Genomic DNA, 11,500 nt, shown 5'->3' on the forward strand with positions numbered 1-11,500 from the left:
TCCACATACCCACATCCCAGCCAGAGTTGTATTATTATTCTCCTACATAAATTTAGCTCCCCAGAGCTCCTAGCCCAGAACTGGTCCTTCTCCTAAAACGTACGTAGCCTTGTGACTTTCCCAAAACCAACCAAATAGTACCTCCTAAGGCACATGGCTTAGCTACATATCAGAACATCTGAGTAGACTCAAGACCAGAGCCCTTGTGCCTGAGGCAATGCTGTGCATTGAGCAGAACACTAGCCCTACCCTCAGGGCAAGGCCACAAAAACTGAAGTTTGATAGATGTCCTCACCTATATACAGAAACCTACTCCCCATTATAAAAGCCCTGATATCTCTGGTGTCCTTCCCTCAGCTTATACATTCTGAACTAGTCCATGATGCAAATGGCACCATGTGGTAGGCTCCTGGCCACCCAACTCCCAACAACCTGCCCATGCACTCTACTCCAGCCAAACCGGCCACCTCACAGCTCTCAGCATATGTGCCACATCAGTTCCTACCCCAGGGCCTTTGCACTGCTGTTCCTCCACCTGAGAAGGCATTCCTCAGTTATTTGCAACCTGTTTTCCTCACATCCCAACATCTATCACTGACAACACTCCTCACTAGCCACTCTTCCACTCCTTTTAATCACCAGTTCTCACTCTTTGATACACTATTACTAGCTTCCTGTGTATCTTTTAACTGTAGCATATGCACCTCACATACACTGTATGAGGGCAAGGACTTTCTTGTCTGGTCCACTGGTAAATTCCTAGCATCTAAAATTGCTTGGCACATAGCAGATGCTTAAAAAACATTTGAACAGTAAATTACTCAAAGAAATATTCAGCAATAGCCCAGTTTCCTCTCAGCATGAGCAGATTACAGCTACCAAATAAAGCATGCCTAATACTGATGATAATCATAAAACAGCAATCCTGTTCCACTACTAAGCTCCAATTTTCCTACCAGAGCTGGGACTTGATGGTACCTTAGACTTTTATTCCTCCAGAGCTTCATTTCCACAATGACCATTTCTCTACCTTCCTAAGGTCCTACCCATACGTCTGATGACCACCTCTCATGATCATAAAACACCTTCATGAAAAAGGAAAATCCAGGTAACTAATGAGGACCGTTCTGTGATCTCAACAGCAGAGTGTAAAATTCCCTCCTCTGGACTGGCTACCTACCATGTTCTTCTTTGATTATTATACTCACCACACTGTGGAAAGTCTCTTCAATTAGCCTGTAACTCAACGGTGGAGCCTCCCCCGCAGTGTGTCTCCTAACCTGACTGCCTCCCTGGGGCTTCCCAGTTTGGGGTACTCAGGGAGCAACACACCTCAGGGATTCACCTAAGTATTCCCATTTCAAACCTCACTCTCTCCTAGACTAAATTAAATGATTTCCTTGCCTCAAATTCTGATTTCTGAATCATCTCCTAGAGCCACCGCCGGAGTCACTGTAATATAGTTCAGCTGGACATGGTGGCACACACCTGTAATCCCAACACTCTGAGAGACTGAAGCAGGAGGATCTCAGGTTCAAATCCAGCTGGGCACCTTAGCAAGACCTTATCTCAAAAAATAGAAGGGAGTGAGTATGTAGCTCAGTACAAAGGCCCTGGGTTCCATCCCCAGTACCCCAGTACAACCATCACCTAAATAAATAAATAAATGCCAGGCATGGTGGCACACCTGTGAAATCCCAGCACTTAGAAGGGTGAAGCAGGAGGACTGCCACGAGTTCAAGGCCAGCCTCAGCTACCTAGTGAGTTCAAGCCCAGCCTGAACTACATAGTGAAACCTTGTCTCAAAAACAAGAAATATAGTTCAAGCCAGATGTGGCAATACACACCTATAATTCTTGATGCTTAGAAGGCTGAGGCAGGAATGTAAGTTGAAGGCCAACCTGGACAACGTAGCCAGATCCTGTCCCAAAATAACAATTTTAAGAAGGACTAGGGATGTAGCTCAGTGGCAGAGTAGTTGCCTAGCAGGCTCAGGGGACTGGGTTCAATCCCTGGTAACACATGCATGTGAACACATACACACTTCAAAATCTTAATATTGAAAAAGGTCTCAAAAAACTCGGAAGTGTGGCAGTCCAAGGGCCTTCATTATCCAGTGCCGCTCTCCTCTCAATTATTATCCCCTCCCACAATTCCAGAACCAGTCTTGTATGTTCATTTTTTCAAGCTCTGATCCTTGCTTCTGAAGCCCTGAATGCTTTCCTGCTTACAATTCCTTCTTATTGTCAAGAACCACTTCAAATGCCAACTTCTACCCAGACTCCTTCCTAACTCCACTAGGTAGCATTCCATGCATCTCTCTGCATTTCACCATTCAGAGAACTTTAAAAAGCCCTAGTGAATATCAGTTAATAGTAAACTGCCAGTTCACTCTAGTAGTTCTCAATATGTACAAAACTTCTACTATGTCCCTGACACTGGTTGAAATAAAAAGAATATGTAGGAGGGCCGGGGATTTAGCTCAGTGGTTCACTCCAGTAGTTCTCAATATGCACAAAACTTCTACTATGTCCCTGACACTGGTTGAAATAAAAAGAATATGTAGGAGGGCCGGGGATTTAGCTCAGTGGTTCCGGCGCCTGCCTCTCAAGCACAAGGTCCTGAGTTCGATCCCTGGTACCAAAAAGAACATGTAGGATAGTAAGATATAGGCCCTCAGCCAGGCATGGTGGCACACACCTGTAATACCAGCAATCTGGGATGCTGAAGCAAGATCACAAGTTCACCCAGCCTGGGCAACTTACCAAGACCCTATGTCAAAATGAAAAATAGGCTGGGAGGTAGCTCAGTGCAAAGGCCCCAGGTTCAATCCCCAGTACTGCCAAAAAGAAAAAGATATGGGCCCTCACTTCAAGGAGTTTATCCTGCTGGAAAGGCAACCAAATAAAGATAATCCACAGGAATCAACCAGAAGCATTTTGTTGCCCCTAGATTATGAAATCTGAAGCAGGAAGTAGAGATAGTTAGGGGTCCCCTCTTAATGACTTACTCATTAGCATCTCCACCAAGCAAAATGCTTGAGGAAATATGTGCTGGCATGATAAATGGACAGCATGCAGAGAAAAGGATCCTTCACTTTGTCAAGAGGATTCCAGAATGGCACCCTCCCTCACCTCCAAATTGGGAATCCTGTGCCGAAAGCAGGTAATGAAGACGACAAAAGGCCAGTCATCTGGCTGCATCATCACCCCAGCAGCCTGGGCACAGCTCACGTGGAAGGCAGTTGGGCACCGACCATGGGAACACTGCACACAGCAGCCAGCATTTCTTTTCCTCCGCTTCTTACAGAAGACACATTTCTGCACACAGGGGAAGAAAGCCAATGAATGATTCCAGGAAAGACTGTCCAGCCTCTTTTTTTTGATACACTTCCCAAATGCACAGAGACAAGTAAATAAGAGCCAATCCTCCCCTAAATAAAACACGAAGGCATGCAGTCTATTCTAATCTCACATCTGATCGTGGGTCTCCTCAGTAAGTACTCTGACTGTAAGGTAAGAACCAAAACCTGAACAAAAACCAGGGCCAAGCAGAAATGCACTGTTCTCCTCCACCCAGAGACCCGTAAACAGGATAATTAGATAGTCTACAAGCCCATCTCTTCTTCCTTACCAGTTTGAAGCGGGGCAAGGGGATTTTGCTCACATCCACTGGACTTCTTTCAGCAATGTTGACAAATCTTGCTTCCAGAATTGCCACAGCACATGAAACGTGGACCCACCTGGCGAAAGGCAAAGGCCTCATGTCACCTCTGGGCCCAAGACCCTATGGCCTCCTTTCTAGTACAGGCCTGCCAACAATGTTTCCTTCTTCACGCACTATGGCCACTAACTTCCTCCATCAAGTTCCCGGGACCCAGGAAGGTGAAAGCCAGAAATGTCACCACACTATCACACTGCTCTAGGTTAAGATAGGGTCATACTTCTTAGTCTACTCCCTCAAATCTGTGGCAAAGTAAGTCAGGCCACAACTTGAATGTGGTAGGTTTCAGAGGTGAGAATAAACCAGAGAATGTGACACAGGGCTCTCTTACCACAGGACCCAGGCACTTTCTGAAAACAATTCCACCACACCCCAGTCAGCTAGTCATCACAGTGTTCCCTAGGTGCTGCCCAAACCTCATCCCCTGGCTGAAATGATCGTCTTTCTGCCCCCTTTATCCAAGGCAGACTCCGACTTCAGGATCTGACCCAAGCCCCACTTTCTTTTGAGAGGTCTGCCCAATGGATACCCATAGAAGATTAAAGTAAGTTCTGGGCATTTTGAGATTACACGCATCAAGGTATAAGAAAAATCAAGCTGTGAAAGTTCTTAATATCAGGCCACGTTAAGCTCTTAATATCAGAAGGGGTGTAGCTCAGTGCTAGAGCATGTACCTAGCATGTACAAGGCCCTGGGTTCAATCCCCAGCCCTCTGAAAAATAAAAAGTAAGTCAGGACACATGAAGACCTACAACAGATAATGCTGGGGGCTACATGGAGGCAGTCAGCAGAACTGATGGGACTGTCATGTCCTGTGTGGCCCTGGAGGATAGGACAGGGACTAAAAGGGAATGGTGACTGCCGCCTGCCTCGCAAGTGCAAGGACCAGAGTTTGATACCCAGTACCCAAAAAAAAAGCAATGGTGAGAATCTCAAGCACACATTCTCACTGCTGATAAGGAAGACTGTTACCAGTCCTATCCTGCAACTGGGAGGAGCACAATGACTTAGATAAATGGCAGCAAGTGCCTTGAGATGAGTAGAAATGGCAGCAGAAGAGCCATCTGTGGGAAAAAGCATGCCAGACATGAGGCAGGACACTCACCACCGGTTGCTGATGCCTGTGTGTGCTAAGCTCTAGAGAGCCAACCCTTCCAGGGGAAAAACCTCAGCACCTTACATTCCGCCTCAGGAATAAGTAAAATAGGAAACAGAAAAGAAAGATGCAACTGTAAAAGTGAGCTGCCTAGTGGCTGAGAAGCCCACAAGCTTCTGTAGATTTAATGTGGGTGGCCTGGCTGATGCTCCTCAGTGTCCCATTGTCCTCTTGGAGGACTCACATTATCTCCAAACAGAAGGTCTGGGCCAGGGAGTTTGCTCCATGGAAAAATGCTCACTAGCCTGAGCCCACGGCCACCTCTACACACCAGCCTCAGCTATGACAAGGGGAATATGCACACTTCCAGCCCACAAAGGCCTTGCACCACCTTCTCAATCTCCATACCCCACCTGAGTCCATTCTCAGCTCCTCCCAAGGGAGGATGTTACTAAAGGAAAGTAGAACTGGAAAGATCCTGAACTGCTTGGCTCCCTTCGGCATCCCACTGTTAAAATGAATCTCAGAAATGCTGTTCCAACTTCACACAATGCACTTCCCAAACCCTCACTAGGTGCTCTGGAAAAGAGATGTGGCCCCTTACTGCCACTGTGCTCTGATCACAACTGAGCAGGGGCATTCCAAGAAATGGGTCCAAAAACTCACCTGTCATCATTTGCTCTCTGTAGGGCCCCTCCTCGTAAGGAGCATAAACAACAGTCCTGTCCAAGATGGAGAAGGAGAAAAGCGGTTACCAACAAGTCATTAACACCCAATCTACTCTCCATCAACTTCCTGTGGCTAGCTCTGACCTCAACCTAAGAAAGCACCATAATGGCAGGTAGGGCTTCAAATACAACCCCTGTAGCTGAGACTCCCCTATAGGATATGGAGACCAATGGGGCCAAAGTACATAACGTATCCTTAACATAATCCCCTTTGCTGTTATTGTTCCTAACAATTGTAAGCAAAGGCGTAAAAGCTGCTCCGGAAGCTTTACAGGGCTTTGACTGCTTCCTGTGTGAGTTACTGCCAGGCTCTGGGAGTGATGATCAAGAGATATCTGCAAAATCAACCATCTGAGCTCAGTACTGAGGCTCTGACCCCATAGCTAACTCTTATATGGGATTACAGACAATCAACCAGGCCCTGGCTCAATGGAACAAAAACATAGCTCCCAGGTCCATTCCTGCCCTGCTCTAAGAGGGCAGAAACTACTCTCACTGACATTAGATCACTTGGGCCAGGGATTTAGCTTAGTGGTTTCATCGCCTGCTGCACAAGCATAAGGACCTGAGTTCAATCCCTGGTACCAAAAAAAAAAAAAACAAACCAAAAAGACATTACATCACTAGTACCAGGCCCTGTGTAGACTGTTGTGGACACTGCGTCCAGCCTGAAACAGCCTGACCCTGAATATACTCCAAGTCTCACAGGGAAGACAGTAAGAGTGTGGGAGTACTCACTTCCTCTAGGGCATTGGCTGAACATCGAGAACACATCCAGTCTTCAGAAGCCTTTGCAGGGGGTACCCCATAGCAACCTAATAGGGACACCAAGAAGAGCAAATTAAACCCACAACTCAGAGGAGTGTGGCTATGCAATTCTTTCCTCCCAAAGATACCAAATCTTACAAAAACCCCTGAATTCTAGGTCACAGTCCCCATGGCTCAGTCATAGAATACAGTACAGGGCCTCAAAAAGATAGGAAATGCAGATTCACTAGTGCAATACCTAGTAAGTAGCAGAGACTAATCCCCTCTGGATTATCTATAACTAAGAGGACAGCAGAAGAGCTGACTGGTACAACTATAGATGCCCAGAGTCACACAGAAATTCATCAATCAACAGACTCCCCAAGGATACATAAGTGGCCTTTGCATCGGGGGAGAGGAGAGGCCAGCAGGTAGCAAGGACACTCAGTGAGCAGATGCTGTTCCTGGAATAAGACGAAGAGAAAGCACTCACTGGCATGAACCCGGACACTGCATTTCTTGCAGGAAACTAGGATGCTGGTACCATCCTCCTCAAGATACGGAGTAGACAGGTTGATGTCCGTGCTGCAGCCAGTTGAGGTGAAACACATTTCTGGAATCAATGGCTTGGTCCTCTGCTTCTGGAAGGCTAATTCTGAAGTATTTCCACAGTTCTGACTAAGGCCTCCAAACTCGACCTAAGGGGAGAGAAAAAGTGCATACCAGTGAGCCGGCGCCTGTGCTCTTAGCTTTCCACCTGCTCCATCAGCAGAAAGCTGAGTCTCTTATTCATATGACTATGGCTACAGCTCCCGGGTGCATAGCCATTATGCCAGAGCTCCTAATTGAAGTTACCTCTAATGACTCAAATTCAATTTCTCACAGCAGCATCAAACAAAGGCCCCTGGGGGACAACGGAGAAGAGGGAGCGAGGTATGAGACAACTGGGATTTCAGTCTTCCTAAACCAAATGGTAATAAAATGCGGAGATGTTAGCAACGAAGCAGCCACTGTGGGCTCCCCTATGTGCTGTACCACATGGTGGCCCCACTCAGGGACAGCACCCAGAGCAGGTGCTCCTAATGGGCCCACACTGATTGCCTCTGATGCCCTGTGTCAGCAAGGCACCAGAGCTGCAGCACTGTCATCTGGCTGGAGATCCACCTGTGATTCCTGGCTCAGAGGCCCCTCAAAGAAGAACATTTTACCCACACTTCCCTTGGCAAGTGATATTGACTACAAATATCTGTAGCTTTGCCACTGGATGGCAACATTATTCCCATTCCAAGGACAGAGAGCCCAGAAACATGTAAACCCCCAAGCCTATGCCATTTATGAAACTCTGAGGCCCTCTTAATAGATCTGTTGAGAGTAACAACCAGGCCAGATACTTCCTTCATAGACAATGGCATATAACAGTTCTTAGGTTTTGTTTTCCTGTCAATGGAAAGAATTTGTGAGTTACTAATCCAAAAAGTGCGCTGGTCTGAGGTTCCATCCTTCAGCAAGTATGAACCTGGGGCCCTGCCAGGCTCAGAGCAGCCATGCTGCTTTAACCTCCAGAGTGTAATAGCTTACTTACTTCCAAGTCCCAGCAGAGCCTGAGCACCTGCCTGCCTGGCTTCCTACACCAGCACAGAGGAATACATGATGGTGAAGCCATCAGTGTCCCAGCATGGAAGGGCACAGCTCAGTTCAGCAACCGTGCTTCCCCAACCCTCACCCCAATCCGGCCCTCTACTTCCACCCCACCCTAGTTCTGTCTGGCCACCAGCAACATCCACAGTGGAATGGTGACAATGAGAAAGGAAAGAAGATGACAACATGAGAGGATATGGTTTTTTATCTGAAGGTTAAGAATTTGCTTAAGTAACTACATTCCTGTAGGTCAGTCCTACACTGCCTGGCAGAAACACCACCAGACTAGGACGATTAACAAAAAAAAAAGTCCTTGGCAGACAGTCAAGCCCGTGGCCAGCACACATGTAAAAGGAGCCTAAGCCACATGGTCTCCAAACCATTTTCAAGTGAAAATCCATACTGCAAGGTTATCTGCCTGGAGAAGCCCGACCAATACTTAAATAAGGCAGAGAACCCCAGAAAAAAAGTCCCTCCCCTAAGACAACCAGTGACAAGCTACGTATCCACAATCAAACCCAGCATCCTCTGATTGCTGGTCCTGGGGACAAGACAGGATAAAGCGAGCCTACCTGATGGTATGTCTGGAAGATCATACAGACTGCACAGTGAGGGGCCTGCTGAGCCATGGTCTCATTGAATTCCTTTTCAGCCTCAAAGTTTGGAGGTCGGTTCTGCCACAGCTGGCTCAGGGGCTTGGCCCAGGCCTCTGTCTCCTCAGCCTCCTCCTCAGGGGTCAATTGCTCAGAAGTCTCTAAAGGAAGCAACAAGAATGTAAGTTAGGGGCCGGAGATTTAGCTCAGTAGTTTCGCCACCTGCTGCGCAAGCGCAAGGACCCAAGTTCGATCCCCGGTACCAAAAAAAAAAGAATGTAAGTTAGTATCAAGAATGCACACATGTGGCTCTTCCTTGAGAGCAGAAGCGCTCAGCTGAGAATCCTGGTCTAAACCAAATCCTAGGAGCAATAAAGGCCACAGGTAGAAGTGACTGCGAACAGACTCCTTCAATACTGACATGTCATGGGGAGTCCTGACCTCCTCCTTTCTCTGTGAGAATGACTCATAGTATCTACTCTTCCTTTTGCACAGGAACTCAGCCTGCTCTGCTCCCCTCATAGCTGCCTCATCCAACCCTCTGCCCTCTCCAAAGACAGCACAATGAAGCACTACATATCTTGCCAGAAACCTTATTTTCTGCCTTCAAAGTGTCAGCACATTGAGACCTTTCCCTCTTAGAGGTTCTGCTTTAGTTGCACTGAAGGGAAACAGAAAAGAAAAGTAACAGGAAATTAGCAAAGCTTCAAAGTTGTTAAACCAGGCCAGGGATTTAGCTCAGCAGGGCCACAACTGCCTCACAAGCTCAAGGTCCTGAGTTCGATTGCTGGTACCAGGGGGAAAAAATTTTAAACCAAGGTCTTTGATCAGGACTTTCTAAGAGGATCTCTCTGGAAAAGTCTTCCGGATATCTGACTCTTTTTTTTTTTTTTTGGTACCGGGGATCGAACTTGGGTGGACATCTGACTCTTTGGGGCAGGTCTCCCCAATCCCTCCAGGCTATCTCAGAGGAGGCCACAATGAATCCTTATTTCCAGCCATAAAATGCAATGTGGACTGTAGACCGGGAGCCCAATCCATCCCACTCAGGGCACTAAGAATTTTTTCACATTTTTAGAGTTGGGAAAAAGAAAAACAATGATGACCTCAGAAACCAGTAAGGACTATAAAGCCCAAAACAACTTCCAGGCCCTTCACAGATGCCTGGTTATCGTGATGGACACAACTCTTAGCTTACTACCCCAGGGGGAAACATTCAGTAGATCTCATTAGGGACTGGAAAAGAAAAGAACAAACTGCAAAGTGGAAAACAACAAAATTGGTTCACAAAACAAGATATTAAGTGAGAAAGGTGACCAGCCTACCAACTTCCAGAACACACAAGGAGCAAGACCGACCCACAGTAACTCTGAAGGTCTAGAGTGAGTGAGGGAACTTTGATACAAGCAGAAGCAAATATCAAAATAAACTGATGTCACAGTGCTCCTTCAGATGCTCCTGTGTGGGGGGTGTTGGTGTTTAGAAACCACAGTTGCCACATGCTTCCTTGTCTGATATGGCCAAAACAAGCCAAAGCATGTGGTACCTGACAAGAAACCCACCTTGGCCACCCCACCACAAGGCGTTTCACAGGGTCCTGCATGTAGGACTGCACAAGCACCAGCAGTCTGCTGCTATAACCCCTCCAATGATCTCATTTCTTCCCAGACAAATGCACTTTCCAAGCAGCCCCTGAGGTCTTTGCAAAGCATCCCAAGGAATGCTCAAAGTGGACATACTTGTCCTAGGTGCCCGTATTTGTTCACTGTGCCAACTTTAGCTGAGCACAAATTGTTTAGTACCCCATCTGCACAGTCACATTTAATCTAAAACAATGTGGCAGCTGCGATTGTGTGCGACCTCAGGGAAAGCCATTGTAGCATAAGGAGGCCAATGCAAATGAGTAAAATCAATCCCAAAAAGCCCCACTATGCAGATCCAGTCAGGAGTCATGGTGCCCAAACCCCAAGCAGGGATTTGTTTCCTTACCCTGGATCACACAAGAGTTGCTGAGCTAGGATGGAAGAAACAGAAACAAACAACTAAAAACTTACCACACTGACAGGTGTTCTACTTACAAAGTCAAAAGAGGACAAAATCATTCCATATGTGAATACTGGATGATGCCGCAAAATGTGCATTGTGTTAAGTTCTGTACATAAAACTCTCTCTCTTTTTTTTTTTTCATACCAGGGATCGAACTCAGGTCCTTGTGCTTGCGAAGCAGGCGGCGGAAACACTGAGCTAAATCCCCGGCCCTATATATAAAACTTGACAGGGCCATGCAGTTAAGCCATGTGCATTTCACTACAACTGCTATGCCTTGATTGAAAATATTCTTCTGTTTAAAGAGTGGGAAAGGGTGCACTACACTAAAAAAGTCTAAATAAACCTAAGAAAATACAATATGGGGCCAGGGATTTAGCTCAGTGGTTCCGCCACCTGCCTCACAAGCACAAGGTCCAGAGTTAGATCCCCATTACCAAAAAAAGAAAAAAGAAAATAGAAAATACAATGTGTAGCCAGCTGTAGTGGCACGTGCCTGTAATCCCTGAGGCAGGAAGATTGATGTGAGTTCAAAGCCAGCCTGGGCTACATATTAAGTTCAAGACCAGCCTGAACTACATAAGAGATCCTGCCTCTAAAAAAAAAAAGAAGAAAAGTGTGACTGTAGGTCTGTTTATATTAGTTTAAAGAAAAAAGCTAGAAAATACCTTCTTGGGAAAAGGAGGGAAAGACAGATCAGGGATAAAGATTAGAAAATATTCTGGAGCTACTGCTTATCTGAGGTGTGATAAAAGGATCCTGTTTACTTGAGTGATAGTCCTCCTTAGAAGATCAGTACTGGAATATCAAAGTGAAGAAACCTGATGACTACAGCTAACTTTCAAGGGATGCCATATATGAAGGAAGTACTGAAAGTAAGCAGGCCGTAAGGCAGACTCACAGTGACAGTGTTCTGCTAACTGCTGAAT

The 11,500-nt window shown here is 46.4% G+C and overlaps 1 protein-coding gene across 3 annotated transcripts in view; it reads right to left on the bottom strand.

The window, feature by feature from the left end:
* Kdm4a (lysine demethylase 4A) overlaps nt 1-11,500 on the bottom strand; it is a 49,050-nt gene that overhangs the window by 6,267 nt on the left and 31,283 nt on the right. For 2 of the 3 annotated variants that reach the window (XM_004871888.4, XM_004871889.3), the window contains exons 13-18: nt 8,505-8,686; nt 6,788-6,992; nt 6,286-6,362; nt 5,486-5,541; nt 3,634-3,742; nt 3,135-3,320 (exon numbers count right to left, since the gene is read on the bottom strand). In XM_004871888.4, the coding sequence (XP_004871945.1) occupies nt 3,135-3,320; nt 3,634-3,742; nt 5,486-5,541; nt 6,286-6,362; nt 6,788-6,992; nt 8,505-8,686 (815 nt within the window). The remainder of the gene's footprint in view (nt 1-3,134; nt 3,321-3,633; nt 3,743-5,485; nt 5,542-6,285; nt 6,363-6,787; nt 6,993-8,504; nt 8,687-11,500) is intronic. The other variant, XM_004871890.4, reaches the window with a different exon arrangement.

This window comes from Heterocephalus glaber, unplaced genomic scaffold, assembly GCF_053883595.1.
Source record: "Heterocephalus glaber isolate CG9 unplaced genomic scaffold, H.glaber_assembly_v1.0 deba00001452, whole genome shotgun sequence".
NCBI classification, from domain to species: domain Eukaryota; kingdom Metazoa; phylum Chordata; class Mammalia; order Rodentia; family Bathyergidae; genus Heterocephalus; species Heterocephalus glaber.